Here is a 25,664-nt window from a genome sequence, read left to right on the forward strand (position 1 = left end):
GATTTACAAAATGTGCAAAGTCATATATTTTATCGCGCCTTGTAAAAACTAAAAAATTTGCAATATATAAAAAATATAAACGCTACATTTTAACATTTCTAATAATAAATACGTTCATATATAGTACAAAATGATAAAATCACTAATGCATATGCTAAATACACATGTCTATGAAATCTTACATCGAGTTAATTTCGATAAAAAATGCTTACGTTCGATGTTTCTCTGCCTCTGTTTCTATCTTTTAGCTGTGAAAGAAAGAGACAGAGAAACATATCTGTTGCAAGAATTGTGTCTTCCATGGAATAATCCTAAAATTTTCCAATACCTATTAAACGTTTAGTCGCAGTTTTAAAAAAATATATATAATTAAGACTGAAAGATGAAAAATGTTTGTATTATAAAGTGCATTTTGGCTCTCCTGGAATGCATTAGCTTTCATATATTATTGACACGCTACAATTATATTGAAATAATAACCAAATGGAAATATAATAATATTTTATTATATCAATACCTATAAAAAATTATTATTTTATTATATTATATAATATAATCGTTACAACAAAATACATTACAATAAAGTTCATATAGCAAAAAATCAAACATAATATTATATAATATTATATAATATCATGTTCGATCTTTCGCTATATAAACTTTATTGTAATGTATTTTGCATTTCGTGTGTTTTTCTTCCAAAATACATTTTATTTTACATTAACTATAATTACGAATCTGAAACCAAAGAGAACATCGGTTGATGCAATATTTCGTCTCTTTGCGATTGCAATAAGTGATTGGAATATCAAACATAAATGATAAAATTTCTTATATATAATTAATGCGCATACTTGACACATTCAAGTCTTTAATTAAATGAGGACAGTTATTTCAAGAAAAGTTGACATTGAACTAATAAATATATTAATAAGATATATATTAACGCAAGATTAAAAGCCTATAAACAGAGATATTCGCACAAGCAGTATTAAAGAATGCGACGATTCTTATATATCTCGTGTTTAGAAGCGCATGAATCTTAAAACTGAAGGATAAACTTTAAATTTAAAAGAGAAACTTATATGTTACACAAAATTTATATCAATCGTAATAAAATCTTTCTCCAGACATTTCAGTCAATGTCAATCATGTCGGTCATTTGTGACACATAACGTGGAGCCACTTCCTATATATGTATATCGTTCCCTTCTCTTCTCCAAAAACGGGAGAAAAACAGGAAAAACAAGTATTTATAAAAAGCAAGTAACACGGTGTCTTTTTAATAAGAATTACACTTTAAACAGACTTAAGAGGAGATCGGCAATTGAGCGAACGTTTTCCCTTTCGCATTCCTCGTGTTTGGTCTTTTTTAATCATGGTCGACCGGCAATCTCTCAATCACCAGGAACTAATTACAGTAATTTTAACGTACGACTGGAGAAAAATGACCGTCTTAACCGTTTTACAGTGAATTTCGCCTGTTGTAACAGATATGACGAAATCTTATATGTTATCACTCGTCACATTAAAATCGTAGCACTTGTATCAGCATGCTACTTTTCTATTTTTGCTGTCTTTAATCGCGTATCACTGATTACACGAGCGCGTTGCAAAATTAGTAGAGAGAGAAAAATAGTATTAATAATTTTTCTTTATATTTTAATTGTGAATTTCAAATATGTTCTGTGGCACAAAATTTCTGTTGCCTTTGATTTTGTCACATATCAAATAGAATGTATTAATAAAACATAAAATCAGCATAGAATGGAAAAAAGTTTAAATTTACAATATCGACACAATTTTTGTTAGCTTTTAAATTAATTATTCGATAGTATACCAACTTTCTAGCTATTCTTCAGTTACTGCAAGATCCGCAATTTATAAATATAATGTTTTTAGTTTTACTATATACATTAAAACCGATTATACATTCATTTTTTAATTTATTACACAGATAGCAAATTATAGTAACTACATTATTTATATTCGTGCTAAATAATTAATATAATGTACCTTAGTCTATTAAAAATTGAGTGTATCTTTTGTTTTTTTTTGTTTAACATTCAAAGTTGCAAGATTTACATCTTTCACGTATCAATTTCACTCGCCACAAGTCCCGAAATTATATTTCCAATGCGTATGTATCATATCTTTTTTTTCGTATTAATACATGATAATCCCAGAACTTGCCGCTCATTATCCATTATCTAAAACACGTTCAAAATATTTTATTTAACATTAGAAATCTTTTACGTTAAATCACTGAAACAAAAATTATTAACTGATAAATAATATTTTGTTAATTAAACATATAAAAATATTTAAATTAAATATATATAACATTAAATCTAACAAAACATGTACGTGACTTAAATACTAATATATGTTCAATTAACAAAATAGTAATTTAGTTGAAAGGTTTAGTTAAGTTAACAATTTTTTTATGTGGAAATGTTGACTTAAAATTTGAAATTTGATTTTCTGGATTTTCAAGCTTACACCTTTTTACTTTATTAATGAAGGTTTAACCGTGAACCAGACTTTCGTAGGTGCCCCGCGGGGCATCCTGATGCTGACTTCGTCACGATTTCATCAGAAGAAGGGAACCACACCGTAACTCGTCGTAGAAAAAACCACTTTCCATATGTAAGCTTATAGTTAGCGTGGGGAGACCGGATAAACACAAGAGTGTTATACTTGGACTTGTTTTTGTCTCGACAGTCTTAATCCAGCTTTTAGCCGAACCAGTTCAGGAAACTCGTGCCCGGAAACTGTCTCCAGTGTAGCACTAACAATAAGTGCTATTTCTTAGACTCGGATCAAAAACGATATAAAATATCTGGCTATTTATAATTTTTACATATAGTATTTATATATATCATAGTTTTTAAATTTTTATATACTTTTACATCGACGAGTGAAAATCAGAGGACGCAACGTGAAGATATATCAAAAAACTGTGTTAAACAGTTTTTTATTTATATATAATTAATTATTTATATAATTAATTGCTGGACAAAATTATCACACGTGATAAATTTGTCGCTCATCATTTCGATATTTATCTGAAGAGTTATTTCATTACGTTATCAAATCTTTCTGGAAGGAAAAATAACGTAAAGTGTATGTAATATTATATCACCTGTATTTTCTATAAAAATATATTTTTTATTTTATACTTATTTTTTAGTATATACTTTGATTTTTTATTTATTCAGTTATATTATTTATTCAATTATATATAATAAATTAGTAAAAAATTATAACGCTTTTATATATTAAAATAAAATTGTCAAATTAATGTAAGAACAGGCCAACTCAAGAGCATAAATTATTAGGATGTTAGTGAATATTATAAATTTTTATTACTTCCCAATTATACCATATTAAAACAATTAAAACATATTAATACAATTAAATCAAACGTTTCGACTGTACGTAGTCTTCATCAGTGGTGTCATATAGTATTAGTCAATTATAAAATGTTAAAAAATTTTAAAAAACATTTCGACGATGCGAACGATTGCAATTCATACTATTAATTATAATCATATATTAATAGTATGAATTGCAATCGTTCGCATCGTCGAAATGTTTTTTAAAATTTTGTAATTAACTAATACTATATGACACCACTGATGAAGACTGTGTACAGTCGAAACGTTTGATTTAATTGTATTAATATGTTTTAATTGTTTTAATATGGTATAATTAAGAAGTAATAAAAATTTATAATATTCACTAACATCCTAATAATTTATGCTCTTGAGTTGGCCTGTTCTTACATTAATTTTACAATTTTATTCAATTATATTATATATTATATTTGCTGAATATCAAGCAAGAGTTTTCAAAAGAAATAGTATATAATTTCAGAAAATTTCAATTTTTATACAGAGAAACTAAAAGAGAGATAAGACACTAAAAGGCTTTCTAGATTAAAAAGGAAACAATGCCAAGTAGTAAAACGAGAATCGCTATTATTGGTGGTGGAGTGGCTGGTTTGGTGGTAGCCCGTCATGTGGTATCTAGATTAGATATTTACAGTCTAATGTTGTTCGAACAAACCGATCATATCGGTGGCACATGGGTCTACACTGACGAAACGAATGTTGATAAACACGGACTTCTTATACACAGCAGCATGTATAAGAATCTTAGGTTCGTATAAATGACATTAAAGATAAATAGGAAACACCTCCATTTCATCACCCTTTCATTAATTAGGAAAAATTAATTGAATCTTTTTCACAATTAAATACAGATTGTGATAATATTAAATCGAGCATGTCCCATGAGTCAAGGGATTAATTTTGTATATAAGATCAAATTTAAAATTTTAAATAAACATTTCCACATATTATAATATACGAGATTTTTAACATTTGATATAATTTTTTGAACGTATTTTTCATCATATTATCATAAATAAATCTTTTATTTTAAAAAATGCAGATTTAAATTAAATTAAAATTTATTTTTACAAGTTATACCCTTTTAACATTCGAGCGAATTAATTAGAATGTAAAAAATTAAAATAATATAATATATAACTGAAAAAAAATATATCGATTAGACATAACAATTATGGAAAAATGAATAGAATTGCATCAGTGGCAGTCACAAAACGAGAGGGGACTTTGTGAAACATGTCTCCTTTAATAGAGCCGAGTTGCATCACTGGAAATCACTTTGTAACTTGCGCGGATTACTTTTATTTTAAAAAATTGTATAATTTTTATACGTATATATAATTGAAGCTATAATTGATTTTCTCTCATCAAGCTTTTTTTAAATTTAACGTCATAGACTAGATTTTATATATTTTTATACTCCGTTGCTCAGTATATATTTCGATAGATAAAATGACATCATTAGATGACGTATCGGACTCTACCCTTCTTTCGATACTCGATGAAGACAATAAGAAGTTTCGGTATTTCCCGTCGCAGGAAATGAAATAAATATATATGAACGCGTAACACGTGGTCTAATGTATAAATGCGATAAACTTTGTCGACAAGCGATACACTTTGTGACACATTAATGAGACAGTCGTCTCTTGGCAATCTGTTCCGGAAAGAAAATAAACGCGCCAATAAGTCGAGTGTCAACAAAGATGCAAATCAAAAACCAGATCAGAAGACAATACGGAAGACTCTAGAATTAAAATTTACGCAGATGTATCAATTTGTGCAAAGAATCGCACTTATTAATTTAATTCTTCACATGCCTGTTATATATGTTTCGTACAGCATTATTTCATCTCATGTATCTTTTTTTCTCTTACGTATCTTTGTGTTCTCTTTTTGTTAATATAATCGAGAATTCAGTGATATATTATATTGCATTGCTAAACTACATATGCTGTAAATTGTAAATCTTCAGCTTCTCTGATTAATTTTTTTATTTTATTAGTACTGAGAAATTTATTTTATTAGAAATTTGCCAGATATAATAAAATAAAAACAAGAAAACTCGAAAATATTTTTCTAAACATATTGAATGTTTTGAAACATTGAACATATTTTTTCGTTATCCTCTAAATAAAATATAATTTAATATAAATAATTATATATAAGATAATTAATAATTACATATATTATATATAAGAAAAAATATAATTTAATTATGTAAGATGCGCGTGAAGAGAAAGTCTTCCGATCTATATACTCTATCTCCGTCAAGTATAAAGTAAAAAATAATGTAACACTTATTTCGAGTTAAATGCACACAGCTTGCAACTTTGTTTATCGCGGGTCGTCGTATCTTTTGAACCTTGGCACGTTAATAAAAATTGCGCGTGTGATTACCTCTAAATATGAGAGTGAATCATCTAAGAGAATTTGATTTTCTATTATTTCTCGTACAGAACGAATATACCGAAGGAAGTAATGCAGATACCTGATTTTCCTTTTAAAAATCAGGAGGGTCCATCTTTTGTTCATCATAGCGTAATAAAGGAATATCTTGTGGACTATGCAGAACACTTCAATCTTCATCCTTACATTAAAGTGAGTTCTTGAGTAAACTATAACAATCAAATCAAAATAAATTATCTCTGTTTGTTCTATAGAAATTATATATGAAGTATAGAATTTATATATGAAGTATGAAACAAGAACAAAAAATATTTCTTACTCTATGAAGGGCAAAGTTTTGCATCATATTTTTGATTTTGAATTATATTCGTTTTTTCGATTTCAGTTGAATACTCTGGTGAAGCACATAGAACCGGAGATTCTGAGAAACGGCCAGGCGGTGTGGATGCTGACGTACGAAGATTTGGAATCTAAAGTAGAAACCACGAAAACTTTTGACGCCGTTGTGTTGTGCAACGGTCATTACACTGTCGGTCATGTTCCGCATATTCCAGGTATCGAAAACTTCCACGGTGATTGTATTCACAGCCACCAATATAGAAAGCCAGAAGTATACGCCAACAAGAATGTTTGCATACTCGGCGCGTCCTGGTCCGGTATCGATATCGCACTGGAAGTCTCGCAATACGCTGACAAAGTACGCATATCCCTATCATTAATTATCTTCGCCAGATGTAAAAAAACAACCCTTTTTATTCCTAATTGGACTTATATTATAATAGTTTTATAAATTATTAAAAATCTTAATCATAGACATAACAATATATGCAAATCAGTATTTGATGTAATCTTCCTCTTGTTAATCTAGGTATACTTGAGTCATAATTTGACAAAACCCATCGACTCAAAAATGTCAAGCAACGTCGAGCAAAAACCCGGCATCAAGTCCGTTCAAGGAAACATCTTCATCTTCTGCGATGGCTCCTCGGCGAAAGTGGACAGTTTCATATATTGCACTGGTATAATGATTGATACATGTGGAATATTTTAGTGAAATTTTAATTGATTCTCATAATCAATTTTCGTCAGGTTACAAGTTCACGTATCCCTTTATGTCAACTAAAGTTAAGATACGTACGGACGATAACCACGTTGAACCCATTTACAAGCACCTGGTGCACATGGATTACACGAATCTGTTCTTCATGGGTTTACCCGCCATCGTGATACCATTCCCGATGTTCCACATTCAAGCACAATACATCCTCGGAATCCTCGAAGGCCGCATTCAGTTGCCATCGTCGCAAAGAATGCGCGAGGAATACAAGCTCGAAAAGAAGGCCCTATTGGATCAAGGAATTCAGGTAATTAAAGGGTCTTAGATTAATTTCTCAAGTGTCCTAGTAATAAAAGAGAAAATTTAGTTTAAGGAGAGGTGATAGAAAAGTGAAAAGATATGTTTTTCTTAAATAAAAAAACATTACAATGTACATACACATACCTTAAATTGTTCTCAAAAAAATATCACGTTAAAATAATTGATTTTTTCTCTTCATTAGCTGAGACATATCGGTAAACTCAAGGAAAGGCAGTGGGCTTACTACAATGAGATCGCGGCCGCTGCCAATATTGCGAGTTTTCCACCAGTGATCAGGAAAATCTTCGATCACGTTAGCGATATGCGTGATATAAATTTCACTACTTACAAAAATTATCAATACCGCATCATCGACAATGAAAACTTCAGCGTATGTTATTGTAAACCTTGTTAGGATCTACTTAAAAGAAAAAAAGAAAACAGAAAGTGAAATGCAGTAATCTTATCACAGAATGGTTGGACGGTTCAAAAGCCCGACAAACTGTTTATATCTTCCATCAGTTGCAACACCACGAGTCTGTAAACAGATCTTTATGCTTCGAAAACAAATATTGTTCCAATAAGAACAATTAGCGGATTGTTATAAGAATCAAACAAAGGCACCAAACCCGTTTATTAGACTGATGCATTAATGAGTTTATCATTGATTATGACGTGCTTCTACGCAAGATCAACTCGTAATATAACTTATTACATGCTAAACGATTGCTAAGAGAAGATAATTAACAAAGAACCAACAAGGTTATCACTATTTTTGCAATATATGACCAAAAAAGTAACATATATGCATATATGGACATGAATAATCAATTGTCAGAAATCTTTACATATTTACAATAAAAGAGCAAGAATTATATTTATACCTGTTACCTTTATGTATTATATTATAAATAGAATTGTAATCCACCATTTTTCTTATTATTAGCCTTTTTTCTTATTATTAACTTTTATTTCAATCAACGCGTTTATATTATATTAGGAAAACATTTTGCAATTAATTTTAAATACACTTTGAATATGAGTAAAAGCAAAACAAGAGACAAATGTATAAGTATTTAATTTAACTATAGTTTTATTTTTTTTCTCTTATCTGATAAAAAATGATATGCGCGCAGATTTTCAATCTAACTTTCTAAAAATAAAATTAAATATGAGAGAAAACCTGGTAAATATATTGGAAAAATGTCCAATAAATATCACTCATAAATATATGTTATATTTCGGAAGTACATAATTCTTTGATGTTACATTATATTAAAATTCTAATTAGTTATTCTCTTGTATAGATTATATAAAAATGAAAAAAATTCCTATCTTCCTTCGATGATGAATGATAAATACAATGCCATATCTAAGTATCATAAGTTTAATTGGAAATACTTGATTGGAAATACTATAATATGACTTATATTACAACACCTTTAACAAAGGATTACAATTCGTCGTGTGATTTTTTAAGGTAATTCATCACAAAATCATATAAATCATCAAGTTCGCGCGAACCGTTGTACTCGGAGACTTTACGTCCATCTTGATACAAGTACAAAGTCGGAAAACCGTCCACCTCTTGTTCGTTGCACACTTTTTTGCTTGCATCGAGCGTGCAATCAACTTTAACAATATTCACGTTATTATCACCAAAAAACTTCTTACCCAATTCCTCCCATGTAGGCGCCAAGCGTTTGCAATGTCCACACCAGGGTGCAAAGAACTTTACAAAAGAAAAACCTTTCTCGATACCATGCTTGAAACTGTCGGTTGTCAAGCTTAATATAGCATGCGGAACACCATCACTACTTTCACTCTTTTGACTCAAATGGTCAGCATTCTTACCCAACATCATTGACACATAGGCCTTCAGCTCTTCATGAGTGCGTTGACCAGTATATTTGTCTACCTAAAAAAAAATTTATATTCCATTTTTTCCTTCTGAAAATCGAACATCAAAACCCTTGTATGTCAAATAATTGCCCTTCTTTTTCAGAAAAAGAAAATAAAAAATAATTTAATCGATGATACCTTTTTTCCATCTTCAATCCACAATAAAGTAGGATATCCTTTAATTTCAAATTGAGTACAAACACTACGATGCTGAGTGCAATCTATTTTAGAGATACTAACAATATCATCATTACGAAGACTGTTGGCTAATGCATCCCAAGTTGGTGCTAATTTTTGACAATGTCCACACCAAGGTGCATAAAACTTGACAAAATGATGTCCAGAAGAAACATGTTTTTCAAATGTATCTTCTGTTAATTCTAACAATCCATTCACTGCTTCTGGAGGACTTGGTACAATATCTTCAGTCTAGAAAATAATTGTTATAATATAAGCAATTGATGTAAAGGATAATATAAAATTCAAAATAAATCATATATAAAAGTACATACCATAGAGGAACTACCTAATTGTTCATTAATAAAGGAAGTTAAAGAAGGTAAATCTCGAGTTCCTCTAAATTTGATGCCTCTGGTTTCTCCAGTTTTATAAAACTTTAGCCTGCATTTATATATATATAAATTTCCAAATGTAATGATTATGTAATGATTATGTAATGATATTATAATAATTGTCATTTCATGATTATTTAATGATTTATATTGCATATAACACAGGAATATATTATCAGACATTGAAATATTGAAATTATAAACTATAGTTGCATGATATAAATAAGAAGAGTTAAAATTCATTTGAATATAATTTTCATGGAAATTTCATTAACACAGATAGTAAAATAAGACAAATGAAATTACGTGGGATAGCCAGTAACATCTTGTTCACTACACAGAGTGTTTTCAGTTGTACAATCAACTTTGGCGATTCTTATATTACCATCCAAGTCATTGGACATTTCTGCTAACTGTTCCCAAGTAGGACCAAGTCTTTGGCAATGTCCACACCTTTTAAGAGAGAGAAAAAGAAATTTTTCAATTATAATTAATATATTACTTCAAATAGAGAAATAATTTTTTCTTTCTCTAGCTTTTAATTTTATATCATATAAATAATATATATTGTATATTTATATCTGTAATATACATTTATATATTTACCATGGTGCGTAGAACATAACAAAGTGATTCTTCTTTTCAATCTCTTTAGAGAAATTCTCATTGGTATACTGAAGAGTGAATACATCCTCATCGTGGCCGTTGCTAACTTGGCTTAACATAAATAAAAAGAGCAATATCTGTCGTTTCGACGCGATAAAATCTGCAGGATTGATCGCCATTGCAAGTCTATTTGACACTCGATCCTTCCGCGAGCAAAGTCTCTTTACCTCCAAGAATGCAAAAAAGAATCGTCGAAATCCCTCACCGACACATTCGGAGCCTTTTTAATCCCGAAATAGCACCTGTCGCACCGTGCTGAACGAAATACTTTTTCAAATAAATGAATATCGCATAATATTATATAGAAAACGAAAGATATTTTTGTATATATTTCGTAAAATTAAAGAATTTTTTTCACAAACCGTTTATCCTGTTGCTCCGAGGCTCGCGCGGATGGATCGAATCGCCAATTCCGCCCTCCATATGATATCTCAATCAGAATAAGCAACTGTCAAACTGGAAATGTTACTATCAAATTGTTCCTAGTAGAGAATTTTTCGCTGGAAGCCTAAAGGCGAATTTGCATGTATGACAATTTGACGTCCATTAGGAAGTATGGATTTTTTTTGTCCCTAGAAAACATATCCTTCCATTGGAATCCTCCTTTTTCTTTTTGTTGTCGTAAACACGTGTTGATTTTGATGTAGGCCATTGCTTTGCACGTTTATTTGATCGTATTTGTGTAAAATTTATCTTACACCTATTCAACAGATTATCGTTTATTTCCTAACGAGCAACGAGTTTAATTCTTTTTTTTTTTTTTTTTCATATTCTATTTTTTGTACAAAAACAAGTAAATAACAGCTTGTTTGTTTCATCCAAATTGATGAGAAGAAAATCTACATTTTGCATTTACTGGTATTCAAAAAACTTCAATTATCTCTCGTGACTCGTGGCATTGTAAGTTCAAATAAGTTTGTATCTTGAAGAGTGAAGAAAAAGAACTAAATAAATAACGAGAGATATCCACGTAGAAAACAGCAGAAACATCAAGTTTCAGTAATTGTGACTTCATCAGTTATGCTGATTCTGCGCGTTCGATAAATATTTCAAATGTGCGATATCAGTCATTTGACTACTGTGACTGTGACTCGTCAAATTGGGAAATCCGAGTCTGTTGTCAGTGAACGGTAGCCCACGTGTTTACAAACGTGGTATGTGTACCTAAAAATGTCCTCTATAAACGCAATACCAAGCACTTTGAACAACTTATTTTCTGTCCTATAGATAGAAGATAAATAAAACTGATTTTTCTATCAAGTGCCACTAAATCGAAGGAGAAGTCGATTCATGAAGATAGCAAAATATTGAAAGTACGAAGGAAACTAATTTCGCAACTTGAAGATGATATAAGAATGTATTTTATCAAGTTCTATATAGAGAGTTCTATATAGAGAGGTGAGAAAGATAAACAGTTCAATTTTTTCTCGTCGGTATGAATAAGGACTTTTTATTGTTTTTTTATGCCATTTTTTATAACCTATGTAAAAAAAATTTGAGTTTAACTTTTTATTAAAAAAAAATAGATATAGTTAAAAAAATTGAAAATTTAAGAATTTATAAAAGTTATATATATACATATAATAAATTAGTATCTCTTTGATTTTAAATATAATAAAAATTCATCATTTAATCCAATCTTATGAAGGTATTGTGTATGCATATGTATTTAAATTTATTATCTATATTACAGATTAAAATGAATTTACGTGAGAATATTAAGAAGGCAACATCACTTGATTATATAGATAGTAATGCCAAGTTCTTTCGACTATCAGGATTAAGTCAAGCTGCAAAAGATCGAAAGATGAATGAAAGAAAAGTGAAGAAACCACGAAACTTAAATGTAAATATATATAGTTAGCTATATGAGAAAATATCTAATTTTGTTTTATATTCATATTTTTATAAAAAAAAAAATTTTATTTATTTAATTCTAGTTAATGGAAGACTCTAATGATGATAGTGATAATGATGTTGAGAATTATGTAAATAAAATTAAGAATGATTTTGACCATCACGCTGTTTCTGCCGCTATTAAAGAGGTGCGTTAATACTTACAGTTTTTAAAAACGTAATTAAGTTATTAAGCAATAGTTATTTAATATTTAGCAATAATAGCATTCAATTAGGATTTTAAAGTGAAAAAGTTTTAGCCAAAGATATACAGTAGAAAAAAATGTAATTTTTTCAAGCAATTGTGTATCAAGAATTCATAAAAGTTAAATAATATAAATAATTAATGTATCACACAGGTAAATGGCGGTCGTGATCTTTCAAATAAACATTGGGAGAGGGTTTATATGAAACGTCTTGAGAATATAACTAACTCTGAGAAAGAAATATCTCCGAAAACCTCTAATCATAACAATATAACATATTCTGGAAGTCAACCTGAGAATTTAACCGATAGAATTAATAAACAAAATAATAAACTACGTAGAAATGCTGCAATTATGGGCCTTGTAAAGTTGAAACAATTTTCATTAGAAAATCTATTTAATCCAAGCAGTGAAATTTCTGCAAGAAAAGAAGACAAATTGGAAACTTTAGTAAGTATATAAATAAACATCTCTCTTCTTTTTTCTCTCTAATTTTTATGACATTGTTCTATAATTACAACACAATTATAAAAAACAATATTTACATCAGCATGAAGTGACCGACACATACATGACAGACAATGATAATGGTCAAGTGGAATCAGTTCCTCTTTATGAAGATTCTGAAATCTTTGTTCATCCTTTACAAGTGGGAATAGATGAAAAAAAATTTAAAAACATAGATTTTACTGTATCGCGCATTGGTAAGAAAACAAAAATAATACCGCAAGAACATTTTCTTATGGAAACGGATGATGACTTTTTTAACTTTGTAAAGAAAGAAAAGAATACAAAATAATTATAAAATATTTATCGAAAAAAATATGTATAAAATATAATATAAAAAATACTGTCTCTTTTTTTTTATTCAATATGATTTAATAAATTACTGACAGTGGGACTGATAATAAGTTAAGAGATATATATTTATATAGACTCAGAATATAAGCATGCGAGATTGTGAATTGTGCATAATCCTAAAAACATTTTATCAAGTTAAAATAATGTGTATCAATAAAAATAATTTAACGATATAATATTTAGATAATATAAAAATTGTGTAATTATATTATCAAAATCTTTAAAAACATTGAATTATAAGAGCGATATTTCTCATATTTTGCAGCATTATTTTACAAACTGCAAGCTTTATTACATATGTGTTTCATTAATGAATATATTAATGACTTTTAGAAGTATAACAATATTGTAAACGTAAACAATATAACTTAATAAAAGGACCTAACTTTTTGTGCAATAAAATTTGTTTCTGAAAAAAAGTCTATACATATATATTTTCTCGTTAAAATAAATCATTTATAATAAAAAATACAATGTTTAAAAAAAACCAATAAAATATATTAGTAACATAAAAAGCTGTTATAATTTTATATTTTTTATGTTAATACTTTGAAATTAATTATATGTTTGTCTATGTATGTATATATTTGTGTATGTGAGTGTGTTTATAAATTGTTATATTAGTTTTAGATAACACACTTTTATTCTAAAAATATTAAATCCCCTTTATTCTGTACAATATAAAGTACTGAGAAAGTTAGATATGTAACAATTTGAAAAAATTCTAGTCAAGTATAGATAATTTTAAGAGAATGTATTAATTTTAAAATAAATTTAAAAATGAATAACTAAAATCTAAAGTTTAGTTCTTTAAAACATTGACATTCTCTATTTACATAAAATTTGTTCTTATACAGAATAATGCAGAGAGAATATTATTCTTATGTGTACTTAATTCTAGTAAAATTTGACTTACAAATATATGGTTTACATTGAACAGTAGAAAACTGTTTAATTTCTGAGTTTTATAAAGATGTTACTTTGGCACACAACATATTCAGATGATAACACAATCAGTTAAGTATAATAAAGTAAAATATTGTAATTTTTATTTTAATTTTACACTGTTTTATTTTTGTTCTGAAATGATATTTTTGAGATTTTATTCAAAGTGTTTTACCATATACGTCATGCTTAGATAAAAAAATTTATTTCTTATGATTATTATGAAATAATTTATACTTTTTTCAATAGATACAAACTTGATATTCGATAATCTTGTAGCTCTTGAACAATAATTAAACTAATATCAAAATATAGTAATTATTTAAAAATAGATATATAATACATAGATACTTTTATAGACAAAAAATGTTCATAATGAAATATATATATGTATTATAATTTTATTGTAAATATGGATTTATATAAGATTTTAATTTTAATGACCAAACATAAATTAGTGCTCAAAGAATGTGATAAATAAAAGCACATTTATTGAGCTGATACTAACATTAGATTGATAAAATTCTGTAAACCACATTGTAACTTTGTCAATAATAAATTTCTTAAACATTTGTTCTATAGTTTTAATGATTTTAAAAAGTTGTAAAAAATACAAAATAAATTGCATTTTACTTTATATAAAAAGATAAATAAAAATAATATTAATTTTACTCATATTTATTTTTTATATAATATCAATATTGGTATAAAATTATTAATAATACATTTGAGTACTTATATGACTACCTGCCCAAGAAGTCAAAAAACAACATATATAGTTTATTATAACATTCTATAGAACAGAAGTAATATTTATATTTGATAAGGCGATTGCTTGGACATAACATTTTAACAGTATACTCATGTTGACGAAAGTCTGAATAAATTTTTGAATAATAATAAAAACAGACATTTTTACAGGAGAAGCAATATTTGCCTTTATCTAAATATTGGACTAATGTATATGGTATTAAACTTGCATCATATGTTATTCTGCAAAAATATAAAAATTATTATTCATATATATTATAATTTCGAGTATCAAATTATATACATTTACAACAAAGAGAAAAAAATAGAAAACCTGGATTTTAGAACTTCTTTAGCTGACAATTCAACAAGACTTGGCAATGTGTCTGAAGTGCTCTTCCTATTAACTTGAACAGCATAATCCTGACAGAATAAATTCCCAGAAAGATCTATAGTTGACAAAGTCAAATATTGAATCATTGCTGGTAAGAATTCTAAATTATTTTCTGCCACATCCAAGAATTCCAATTTATTCAAAGTTCCGATATTTTGTGGTAATTGTATTAAGTTGTTGTTACGAATTTTCAATTCTCTTAGAACTTTTAGCTGTCCAATTTGTAGTGGTAATTCAGTTAACTGTAAATAATAAACTATTAATAATAGTTGTAGCAAATTAAATCTTTTATAACTAAAACTGATTTTATCAGTTAATTTTATGATATTATGATAATATATGCATACATAACTTACCAAATTATCACTAATATCTAGGATATATAAATTGTTTTTAAGTGCGACTTGCTGTAGCCAAGTCCATTTAGATTGAGCAGATTTTCCAAGTTTATTATGCGACAAATTAAGACTTTGAAGATGAGGCAAAGTGCCCAACTCCTTTGGTAAGAAAGAAATGTCATTGTTTGATAAATCTAAAAGTCTTAAACTCTGCAATGTCAGAATTTGTCGATCAAAGGATTTTCTATTCAATCCACTCAAAAAAAGTTGTTCAGTCGTTTTTGGGAATCCTTGTAAAATTGGATATTCAGATTTTTTCTTTACCACAACTTTGTTCAATGAAAAAAATTGATTTGAACTGAAAGTTGTGAAAGAGCTAATATATTTATCTATATCTTTGCAATATCCATCCATTGTACAGTTTTTACATATATGTTTTAATACATTAAGAAAACTTTTCATCTGAATAGCATCGCTCTGAATTATTAGATCATGACAGGGTCCGATTAAGCTTATTGTAGCTTTGCCATTGTTTATAAATTTCGTAAACACTTGTCTTATGTTGTTTTTTATCTGAAAAAGTAAAAAAAAGATTATTTTGACTATTGTACATTTCTTAAAAAATGAAGCAAACTGCGTACAATTTTGAGGTTGTAAAAACAATTACAAAATATTGCAGTTATTTTAGCTTACATAATTTTTAGAGAAAAATTCTAAATAAATGATTTATAATTAAATCTATAAAATATTACCTTGTAATGAACTCCTTGCTTGTTTGACCGTGTCGATAAACGAAAGTATACATCATTCTTAACCTTAGCGTACGTTAATATAGAACGTTGCGATTTTCTACGTGACGATAATATTCTATCATAAATCTCAATATTACAGTGTAACAACATTGTTTATTGTTTATTAGTTTATATGGGCGGCGGGTGGCCATGCACGCTACGTCACCGAAACTCGCCTGAGGCGAAGAGTAAGAGTGTTAACGCAGATTCGAATCCCACCCAGACCCCAAGTTCGTTATAATTGATTCCTAGGCCTCATAGGATCAAATGTTGTATCATTATATGGTTTACTAGTTTATATTATTTTATACAGATATCATGTACAAACAAGTTTGATAAACATTGGAGTTAAACGATGTAATGAGATTTTATAGCATCACACATGCACAATAATAATTACAAGTAATGGAGTATCACGTTTTTATCGAGTTATTTTATTAATTAATTCGATTATTTATTTAAAATTTTTAAACTGTTATTTATTATTAATCGCGTGCAAAACTACATGGCACTGTTTACGATACATATCATATGTCACCTGTCACCTATCACTGACACATTAGTAGTATATGTAAAATAAAGATAGAAAATTCACATGCAAAATTTAAGTAAAATTTATACAAATATTATACTAGCATGTATGTTTGTTATAAAAAACGTTACGTATATAATCGTTATAAAAAATGTTACATATATAATCGATTATGTGTACACATAGATTTATATGCATATGATAGATGCACATTTCCGTTTCCGAATGCGCGCGAAAATTTTGGCGGGTTCGATAGACAGATCAGATACATAAAAATCTCAAGTGAGATTATATATATGTAATTAATATTGTACAATTTATATTTAAATAATATGAATTCTTTGGTGGCAAAAGAAATTAGTACAAAGAGCGTAAGGTTAAAGAAACATTTTTTTTTAATTTTTAGAAAAGCTCTCTTTTTGCTCGCACTAAGTACTTTATTGATGCCGTGTCTATTGCGCATGCGTGCGAAACCGGCGTGCGCATGCGCATAAAACCCCGCGCGTTAAAACTGCGTGTGTCGCTTTGGGAAAAAGGAAGGGGAAATGATCCCTTTCTATCTGGGAACATTGGCGGGAATGGAGTAATGGAGTAGAACTGAGCGCCACGGCGTGTGACATACGGGCGTAGAAGTGCGTAACAGCGAACGAATGCGTGTATACGCGTGATTTTTGTGAAAAGTGAGCAACTTTTGTCATTCATCGCGCGAGTCGAAGCTCGTGATACCGATGGCAATATTTGTCCCTTAAGAATCAGCGTACGTACGAGGCACGCGGTGCCGTATACGCGCGTATACAACTTTGCCGCCGAGCTTGACGCTAATGAAATCGCGTTCCAGGTGGTTTCCAGGTTCCAGCATAAATTTCACGCGCGACAAAACTCACGTCCTCGCGTAATCCGTAAACTCGGACGACGTTCCATCGATCGCGATGTCAACCGCGAGACGAGCGTCCTAATTTATCAAGATTTTTCATAACCGTTGATGCACGAGCCGACAGCTGGTCACGCGATTCATCACTTGTCTCGCATTTTTTTTTTTTGTTTTTGTGTCTACCGAGTGACAATCGCTGACAGCAGTGAGTAAATTGATGCCATATGCGAGAACAATTGCAGTTTCAAAAACATATTTTATTTTTACATGTAATGGAGGAAGCAAAGAAATATGTGTTTCTAAGTGACATTACAAAGATATATTTATTGATGTTACTGTGTTTGCCAATCTAGTAATATGTACAATACACATATATAGCAATAATATATTAACTTATTAATATATTAACTATTAATACATTAACTATTAATATATTAACTATTAATATATTAACTAAGAAAGAAAAATTATTCAATGAAGCTTTACATTTTCAACATCCAGATCTATCTTTTTATAATTTTATATACATATCTATTCATATCTCATTTTTTTTAATGTGATTATGTACTGCTAATATAATTTTTGTGCAACAAATCATTTATAAACTATAAAATTATTGTTTATAATATTTATTAAATTACTTAAAGATATATATATATATTTTAATAATACAAGGAATGATAATAATATATTTTTTTACAAATTTAGAATCATGCCACCTACTGTGCCAGAGGGTGAACCAGATTCCAACAATAGAAGAATGTCTCGTAGCAGGAAATTTGTTGATATAGAAGAATCAATTGAAGCAAGTGGTTCGACCACTAATGCAACTCCATCTGTATTGGATTTATTTGTTAAACAATCAGCGAAAAGAAAAAAACTAAACACTGAAACAAGCCATGAGGCAAAATTGTCTGATCAACAACAGGAAGCAAATGTAGAAACGAATAAAAATGATACAGTAGAATTTAATAAGGAAAATCACAACCCACAAATAAACCAAGATCAAGAAGAAAATGCAGAGAAGAGAATAAAAATGGAAAACCATGAAGAAATATCTCCATTAAAATTTCAAGTTAAGAAAACACTTCCTGTAATTGAACGATGTGACTATTGTAAACAAAAATTAGATGACGAAACAAAATTGTATCAGGGACATCCAAATGGTGCAATGGAAGAACAGATAGCTTTAACAGATCCTAAATTGTGTTTATTTACAGGAGATGAATCTTTTATACATGAAAGTGATGAAAGACCGCAAAATAAATTAACTTATTTTAGGTGAGTTTTGTGTATTTTACTATTTATTTTATACATATTTTATTTATATATATGTATATATATCTGTGTGTATATATATATATACAGCATCTCGATATTATACAGACTAATGGAAAGATGATTTTTTTTAGTGTTTATGATAAGAATGGGCATCTATGTGCCTTTGACACTGGACTCATAGAGAAAAATGTAATGCTGTATTTTTCTGGATACATGAAAGCTATTTACGAAGAAGATCCTTCTCCTGAAGGAGGTGTACCAACAAAAGATATGGGGCCAATAAATGAATGGTATATTTCTGGATTTGATGGAGGAGAATTAGCATTGATAGGTTTTAATACTGCATTTGCCGAATATATTTTAATGGAGCCGTCTGAAGCATATGCACCGTTCATGGATGCTGTTAAAGAAAAAATATATATGAGCAAATTAGTCATAGAATTTTTACTGGATGAACTTAGTCCAACCTATGAAGACTTGTTAAATAAACTTCAAGTGAGTTTATTATCTCATATTTTAATATTTTATTTTCTCAATACTCATATTATTCTTTCATTATTGCAGACTGTGGTACCTCCTAAAGGTATGACAAAATTCACAGAAGATACATTATTGCGTCATGCACAATTTGTTTGTGATCAAGTTTCATCATTTGATGATTCTGCCAATACTGATGATAGTCTTCTTATTACAACTCCTTGTATGCGAGCTCTTGCAAATCTCGCTGGCGTCACATTGGGTAAGAGAGGAGCAATTCGTCGGACGAGGCGTGATCAAAAAGTTAAAAAGCCTGCTTGGACAAAGGCTACAACAACAAAATTAGTTAGCAATATGTTTGAAAACATTTTCACTGATCAACTTGCTAAGCATGATGATAAACTGCCGGCAGTATGTATATTGCTATTTTTATTAATTAAAAAATAGAATTATTATTAATTTACTAAAATTATATAATTAAAAAAATAGAAGTTGAGAATTATCTTTTTCTTTTGCTAGGGACCTAAAAGGCATCGATGTGGTGTTTGTGAAAACTGTCAACAACCTGACTGTGGTATTTGTATTTCTTGTAAAGATATGACGAAATTTGGAGGCACTGGACGAAGTAAGCAAGCGTGTATCAAGAGAAGATGTCCAAATATGGCAATTCAAGTATATAAATCAAATTTAATACACAATTAACAATAAATTTGTATCTTACAATATAGTCACCTGTTACTAAAGTGATATAGAAACAATATATATTTAAAAATGGATCTTTTTTTATATCTTTATAATATTTAATTAAGTAAATTTCTATATATATAGGAAGCAGATGATTCTGATCCAGAAAATGAAGAGCAAGATGAAGATCTAGTAGATGATCAAAAAGTAGAAAAGAAACCGAAGAAAGATTTTAAAGAACTCAAAAAAGATATAGTATGGGAAGAAGAAGATAAAATTGTTGATGGACAAAAAACATATTATAAATCAGTCATAGTTGGAAATGAAAGGATTCAAGTAAATGATTATGTCTTGGTAGAGCCAAGAAATCCAGCAATTCCTTTACATATTTATAAAATTATGTTTATGTGGGATAAGAACGGAGTAAAAAAGTTTCATGCAAATTGGTTACGTAGAGGTACTGATACCATACTTGGTGAAACTTCAGATCCTATAGAATTATTTCTAAGTGATGATTGTGATGATGTACCATTTACATCTGTTAGATCGAAAGCAACCGTTGTCCACAAAAAAATGTCTGACAATTGGGCTGAATTAGGTAAGAATGTTAGATAATTACGAAATTACTTATTAATTTTTCTAATATTTTGTTGTATTTTCATAATTAAATATATAATTTTATAATACAGGTAATATGGATATAGATGATGAAATAAAAGATATAGATGGTAAAACATTCTTCTATCAAATGAGATATACTCCTGAAACTGCTCGATTTGAAACTCCATTACCGGATCCGGAATGCCCGCGGAAAGAAAACAATCATCGATTTTGTCCCGCTTGTGCTCGACTAAGGGCATTAGAAAAGTACAATACACCTAAGGTAAAAAATGTTTAATAAAAAGTTATATTCTTAATATCTCGAAAATCTGAATTATAGAAATCTCTAACGAGTCTCATTTTTGTTTACTTAGATATTTGAACGTTTAGAAGAAAAGAGCAGTAAGGAAGTGATTTATGGAGTAATAAAATATAAAGATGAGGAATATAGAGTTGGCAGTGCAGTGTTTTTATACCCAAGTGCTTTAAAATTTAAGTATAAACAGGTGTTTCAAGAAGCTGAAAAACCAAAGAAAGAAGCTGTAAATGAAGATATGTATCCAGAGTTTTATAGGAAAATTCAATCGGAAAAAGCAAAATTCTCAAATATTGATACACCTGAACCTTTCCACATTGGTTATATAAACGAAATTTATGCTAGAACAACTGATTTAATAGTATCGCCTTCAGACATTTATATTAAAATAAACAAAATGTACAGACCAGAAAATACTCATCGAGATGTAACATTAATGGAACAAGCAGATCTTAACATGGTTTATTGGAGTGACGAGAGTAAGTTATACTAATTTAAGACATTATTTCCTTGTGTTATTTTAAATTTCATGTTTCATATTAATATTATTGATCAAGTCGATGTATTTACATTATATCATATTGTACAAAAACATATACATAATAACATTCACACGTCTATATTAAACAAGCTCTATACCTTTTTAAAATAATTAAAATTTATGTTTTGTTTGTCACAGTTTGCAGTATAAAATTCTCCGAAGTTGCTGGTAAATGTTATCTAGCATATTCTGAAAATCTGAGTGAATCTGTTGAAGAATGGTCTATGGGTGGTCCAAACAGATTTTATTTTACTGAAGCATATAATGCTAAAGAAAAAACCTTTGATGAGCCACCCTATAATATCATTAATATAGGTAAACCTGGAAAAGGGAAAGGGAAAGGCAAATCAAAAGCAAAGAAGGTAGAAGAGACTGAAAATAAACCAGTTATTGACAAACCTGTAGATTATCTTGTTATGACAAGAAAATTAAGAACATTAGATCTTTTTGCTGGTTGTGGAGGTAAATATATTTTGTTAAAGTAGAAACATTTCTTACAAGCTATGTATTTAAATATATAATTAAATATAATAATAACTGTCTTTATACATTAATAGGATTATCGGAAGGATTACATCAAGCCGGGATAGCCGAAAATTTATGGGCAATTGATAAAGAAGAACCAGCAGCATATGCATATCGCTTAAATAATCCAAAGACTACAGTGTTCTCAGAGGATTGCAACACGCTGTTGCGAAAAGTGATGAATGTAAGTTTTACATTACATTCTCTAATTCTTGCATAAGGTATTAAAATATTTCTTAATAAATTTAAAAAAAATAATTTTTCTTTATCAATTATAAAAGATTTTATATTAAAAAAGAGAGAAGTAGAAACTATTACTTGATTACTCTTTTTGTAAAAATAAAATTTAAAAAATTTTAGAATTATGAAATTTAAAAATATATTTTCTTTTTTAGGGCGATTCCACAGATGATAATGGTCAAAAACTTCCCCTGAAAGGAGAAGTTGAAATTTTATGTGGTGGCCCACCCTGTCAGGGTTTCAGTGGCATGAATCGCTTTAATTCGCGGCAATACTCACTATTTAAAAGTTCTCTCGTCGTTTCGTGTTTATCCTATTGTGACTATTATCGACCGAAATTTTTTATTATGGAAAATGTGCGACATTTTGTGTTCTACAAAAAATATATGGTGCTAAAATTGACTTTAAGGTGCCTTGTTCGTATGGGTTATCAATGTACATTTGGTATTCTTCAAGCTGGTAATTATGGGATACCACAAACAAGAAGAAGGTTTGTCCCTTTTTCTTACAATGTTTTTCGATATCAGACTTTTTTATTAAAAATAATTTATCAATTTTTTTAGAATGATAATTTTAGCTGCTGCACCTGGAGAAATACTTCCAAAATATCCGGAACCAATGCATGTGTTCAATAAACGATGTTGCTCAGTAAATGTTGTGGTGGATAATAAAAGGGTATTTATTCATATTTATATCTTTTATACTTGTTATATATATATTGAAATAATTTTTATATTATATAATACTGTCTGATAATGAGATGTTTTTCTTTCTTTTTTCCAGTATTTCTCTAATTGTGTTTGGACGGATTCTGCTCCGTTTAGAACTATCACTGTGAAGGATGCCATGTGTGATTTACCAGATATTAAAAATGGTTGGAACAAAGAGGAGATGTCTTATGGTAGTGAACCATTAACACATTTCCAGAGAAAGGTAATTAAAGAAAAAGCATTTTAATACGTTTTTGAAAACAATTATTAAAATTTTATTTATTTCAGATGAGAGGAAAGCAATATACGCCGATACTGCGAGATCATATATGTAAAGAAATGGCTCCACTTGTGGAGGCACGAATGTCTCATATTCCAACTGCAACTGGTTCGGATTGGCGTGATTTACCGAATATCGCAGTTCGATTAAGTGATGGTACCTTTTCCAAAAAATTGTATGTATAAAGTACATACCTCTTTCTTTTTTTTTGCTATGTTCTAAATTATTCTTATAAATTTATACTATACAATATATTTATGAATTATATTTATGAATATGTGGGTGTGGGTGGGGGGAGGGGAATCATAGGCCAATAGTTGTTTTCAACAAATAACATGTGACTAGTCAAAAGCTATTTACTGAAAATAACTATTGTCTACGACATATATATATTATATTTATTATATGTATAATATATTACATAATATATTTATATATATTTTAATATATATTTCTTTGATCATACACTATAATTAATTCGCTAAATCTTAGTCAATTATATTAGCATATTTAAATTTTTTTCTAGGGAATACACACATCATGATAAAAGAGCTGGAAAAAGTTCAACAGGCGCATTGCGTGGAGTATGTAGTTGCAGTATTGGTAAACTATGTGATCCTACTGATAGGCAATTTAATACTTTAATTCCATGGTGTTTACCGCACACCGGGAATCGACATAATCATTGGTCAGGTTTATATGGAAGACTCGAATGGGATGGATTTTTCAGTACAACTATTACTAATCCAGAACCGATGGGTAAACAGGTATGCTGATGAAATTGATACAAATCAGTGAAAGTGTAGATATATAATTTAATCTGGAATATACAATAACTACAAAAAGTTTATATTATTATAGATAAAAATATATACTACTAGTAGCAATTTTACACGATATATTTTAGAATAATAATCCGAAGTAACTAATAAACGAGATTATTACACAATTTCTATAAGTTTATTAAAATCACACAAGTTGACAACACACTTCTGTATTTTGCGCGATTTCTTCCATAATATTTGCTATAATTTTAATTCAACAAACAAAGTTAGATGAATTACAAACACGACAACATTAATTTCCAGGGTCGTGTTTTGCATCCAGCGCAAAATCGAGTTGTGAGTATCAGAGAGTGTGCGAGATCCCAAGGATTCCCAGATTCATTTCGTTTCTATGGTACGCTGCTCGATAAGCATCGACAGGTTGGTAATGCGGTACCACCGCCACTAGGAGTTGCAATTGGACACGAGATAAGAAAGTGCATACGTGACACAACGATTTTGTCGAGCCCGAAATTTGAATTTACAAAAAGCTGTGCAAATACAGCCACGACGAAGAACAAAAGTCTCGATGAAAATGACAAAATTGGCCCAAACTGTACATCTGACAGTCATATACCAGCTATTACTGATAATGGGGCGAGTACTAGTTCTAATAGAGGAAAAAATGCTAATCGACAAAGACGATATTCGTCATAGTAGATGAAGAAAATAATTCTCGGCTTGAAAGCGCTTGGATATTATGGTTCCACCTGTACCTCTTAAAATAGTGCTCAGTATTAAGTAACTCCGATTATGTATTCTATATGATTTAATACGTATTAATAAAAATAAAATATTGTTCTATACTGTAGATTCCCCTCTTTCTTAAATCTTTTGAGACTGAGCTCTATTTTGCTCTATTCTAAGATCTTTTATTCTAATTATGTGTATGCAAGAATGAAAATGTTATACGATTTTTCACTCATTTTCCTATTCTTATTATTAAACATATTCACATACTCATGTGACAAATGTGTAGTGAACAAATAATCTAAGAAAATAATTCTAATTTATAGAAAAAAATTGCATACATACACATACATAAGCTGTTTCAGAGAATAAAGGGAATCTATAGTTTATTTTTCATTGCAGATATATGCAAAATTGTTGAAATAGATTTACAAATGGGATGTATTGTAACTAGATGAACTTATTCTCATTAAAAATAATACGAGTTTGATATTGTATACAAATCCCACAGAGATTTTTTTGACTTGCTTGATAATATTTTTATAAATAATTGCTTATTAATTTTTAATTAACGATATGTTTTTAGCTTC

The 25,664-nt window shown here is 29.1% G+C and overlaps 5 protein-coding genes and 1 long non-coding RNA gene across 13 annotated transcripts; 3 read left to right on the top strand and 3 right to left on the bottom strand.

The window, feature by feature from the left end:
- Positions 1 to 1,926: 1,926 nt before the first annotated feature.
- LOC114937108 (uncharacterized) lies at positions 1,927 to 3,255 on the bottom strand. The gene is made up of 2 exons (XR_014924582.1): positions 2,505 to 3,255; positions 1,927 to 2,210 (listed from the first exon to the last, which is right to left on the bottom strand). It is a non-coding gene; the product is annotated as an uncharacterized LOC114937108 (long non-coding RNA).
- Positions 2,701 to 8,063, top strand: LOC114937106 (uncharacterized). The gene is made up of 7 exons (XM_029310510.2): positions 2,701 to 3,126; positions 3,901 to 4,164; positions 5,876 to 6,017; positions 6,211 to 6,522; positions 6,694 to 6,844; positions 6,915 to 7,189; positions 7,385 to 8,063. Exons 2-7 carry the CDS (start codon positions 3,956 to 3,958, stop codon positions 7,595 to 7,597), a joined length of 1,302 nt encoding a protein of 433 aa, XP_029166343.2. The 5' UTR covers positions 2,701 to 3,126; positions 3,901 to 3,955; the 3' UTR covers positions 7,598 to 8,063.
- A 336-nt stretch (positions 8,064 to 8,399) lies between these two features.
- Positions 8,400 to 10,770, bottom strand: prtp (thioredoxin domain-containing protein pretaporter). Of its 2 annotated transcripts, none has more exons than XM_029310541.2 (6): positions 10,685 to 10,770; positions 10,263 to 10,577; positions 9,963 to 10,109; positions 9,597 to 9,705; positions 9,223 to 9,513; positions 8,400 to 9,100 (listed from the first exon to the last, which is right to left on the bottom strand). In XM_029310541.2, exons 2-6 carry the CDS (start codon positions 10,439 to 10,441, stop codon positions 8,636 to 8,638), a joined length of 1,191 nt encoding a protein of 396 aa, XP_029166374.2. In that variant the 5' UTR covers positions 10,442 to 10,577; positions 10,685 to 10,770; the 3' UTR covers positions 8,400 to 8,635. The 2 variants fall into 2 exon arrangements, with proteins under 2 accessions (XP_029166374.2, XP_085338288.1); XM_085482162.1 differs by having other exon boundaries at positions 10,263 to 10,589; positions 10,685 to 10,761.
- A 174-nt stretch (positions 10,771 to 10,944) lies between these two features.
- On the top strand, positions 10,945 to 13,274 carry LOC114937137 (uncharacterized). 4 transcript variants are annotated; one of them, XM_029310546.2, is made up of 6 exons: positions 10,945 to 11,476; positions 11,550 to 11,755; positions 12,016 to 12,168; positions 12,263 to 12,367; positions 12,578 to 12,874; positions 12,975 to 13,274. In XM_029310546.2, the coding sequence occupies exons 3-6, from the start codon at positions 12,022 to 12,024 to the stop codon at positions 13,221 to 13,223; spliced, it is 798 nt and encodes a 265-aa protein (XP_029166379.1). In that variant the 5' UTR covers positions 10,945 to 11,476; positions 11,550 to 11,755; positions 12,016 to 12,021; the 3' UTR covers positions 13,224 to 13,274. The 4 variants fall into 4 exon arrangements, with proteins under 4 accessions (XP_029166379.1, XP_085338289.1, XP_029166375.1 ...); XM_085482163.1 differs by having other exon boundaries at positions 11,550 to 11,704; positions 12,014 to 12,168; XM_029310542.2 differs by having other exon boundaries at positions 10,946 to 11,476; positions 11,550 to 11,720.
- Positions 13,275 to 14,892: 1,618 nt separating this feature from the next.
- On the bottom strand, positions 14,893 to 17,227 carry Lrr47 (Leucine-rich repeat 47). Its single transcript, XM_029310500.2, has 4 exons — positions 16,465 to 17,227; positions 15,731 to 16,285; positions 15,315 to 15,616; positions 14,893 to 15,223 (listed from the first exon to the last, which is right to left on the bottom strand). The coding sequence occupies exons 1-4, from the start codon at positions 16,612 to 16,614 to the stop codon at positions 14,974 to 14,976; spliced, it is 1,257 nt and encodes a 418-aa protein (XP_029166333.1). The 5' UTR covers positions 16,615 to 17,227; the 3' UTR covers positions 14,893 to 14,973.
- Positions 17,228 to 17,584: 357 nt separating this feature from the next.
- On the top strand, positions 17,585 to 25,577 carry Dnmt1a (DNA methyltransferase 1a). Of its 4 annotated transcripts, XM_029310491.2 has the most exons (17): positions 17,585 to 17,792; positions 17,874 to 18,111; positions 18,615 to 19,187; positions 19,319 to 19,682; positions 19,752 to 20,075; positions 20,184 to 20,336; positions 20,493 to 20,946; positions 21,038 to 21,231; positions 21,323 to 21,743; positions 21,944 to 22,267; positions 22,363 to 22,514; positions 22,726 to 23,060; positions 23,134 to 23,245; positions 23,354 to 23,503; positions 23,569 to 23,735; positions 24,087 to 24,327; positions 24,649 to 25,577. In XM_029310491.2, exons 3-17 carry the CDS (start codon positions 18,619 to 18,621, stop codon positions 25,039 to 25,041), a joined length of 4,353 nt encoding a protein of 1,450 aa, XP_029166324.2. In that variant the 5' UTR covers positions 17,585 to 17,792; positions 17,874 to 18,111; positions 18,615 to 18,618; the 3' UTR covers positions 25,042 to 25,577. The 4 variants fall into 4 exon arrangements, with proteins under 4 accessions (XP_029166324.2, XP_029166323.2, XP_029166325.2 ...); XM_029310490.2 differs by having other exon boundaries at positions 17,585 to 18,111; XM_029310492.2 differs by lacking the exon at positions 17,874 to 18,111 and having other exon boundaries at positions 17,585 to 17,715.
- The last annotated feature ends 87 nt before the right edge of the window (positions 25,578 to 25,664 follow it).

This window comes from Nylanderia fulva, unplaced genomic scaffold (assembly GCF_048542155.1).
Source record: "Nylanderia fulva isolate GAGA-0341 unplaced genomic scaffold, ASM4854215v1 Scaffold2, whole genome shotgun sequence".
In the NCBI taxonomy this organism is placed as follows: Eukaryota; Metazoa; Arthropoda; class Insecta; order Hymenoptera; family Formicidae; genus Nylanderia; species Nylanderia fulva.

Coding starts and splice junctions, on each gene's coding strand:
- prtp (XM_029310541.2), bottom strand. CDS start 10,441: ATGGCGATCAATCCTGCAGATTTTATCGCGTCGAAACGACAGATATTG. Junction 9,706..9,962: donor GATGTTACTGGCTATCCCAC/GTAATTTCATTT, acceptor ATATAAATGCAG/GCTAAAGTTTTATAAAACTG. Junction 9,514..9,596: donor AATTAGGTAGTTCCTCTATG/GTATGTACTTTT, acceptor ATTATTTTCTAG/ACTGAAGATATTGTACCAAG.
- Dnmt1a (XM_029310490.2), top strand. CDS start 18,619: ATGCCACCTACTGTGCCAGAGGGTGAACCAGATTCCAACAATAGAAGA. Junction 21,744..21,943: donor GGTTTATTGGAGTGACGAGA/GTAAGTTATACT, acceptor TGTTTGTCACAG/TTTGCAGTATAAAATTCTCC. Junction 23,061..23,133: donor ATACCACAAACAAGAAGAAG/GTTTGTCCCTTT, acceptor CAATTTTTTTAG/AATGATAATTTTAGCTGCTG.
- LOC114937137 (XM_029310546.2), top strand. CDS start 12,022: ATGAATTTACGTGAGAATATTAAGAAGGCAACATCACTTGATTATATA. Junction 12,169..12,262: donor AGAAACCACGAAACTTAAAT/GTAAATATATAT, acceptor ATTTAATTCTAG/TTAATGGAAGACTCTAATGA. Junction 12,875..12,974: donor AAGACAAATTGGAAACTTTA/GTAAGTATATAA, acceptor TATTTACATCAG/CATGAAGTGACCGACACATA.
- LOC114937106 (XM_029310510.2), top strand. CDS start 3,956: ATGCCAAGTAGTAAAACGAGAATCGCTATTATTGGTGGTGGAGTGGCT. Junction 4,165..5,875: donor AGCATGTATAAGAATCTTAG/GTTCGTATAAAT, acceptor TTTCTCGTACAG/AACGAATATACCGAAGGAAG. Junction 6,018..6,210: donor ATCTTCATCCTTACATTAAA/GTGAGTTCTTGA, acceptor TTTCGATTTCAG/TTGAATACTCTGGTGAAGCA.
- Lrr47 (XM_029310500.2), bottom strand. CDS start 16,614: ATGTTGTTACACTGTAATATTGAGATTTATGATAGAATATTATCGTCA. Junction 15,617..15,730: donor TAGATATTAGTGATAATTTG/GTAAGTTATGTA, acceptor TATTATTTACAG/TTAACTGAATTACCACTACA. Junction 15,224..15,314: donor AAAGAAGTTCTAAAATCCAG/GTTTTCTATTTT, acceptor ATATTTTTGCAG/AATAACATATGATGCAAGTT.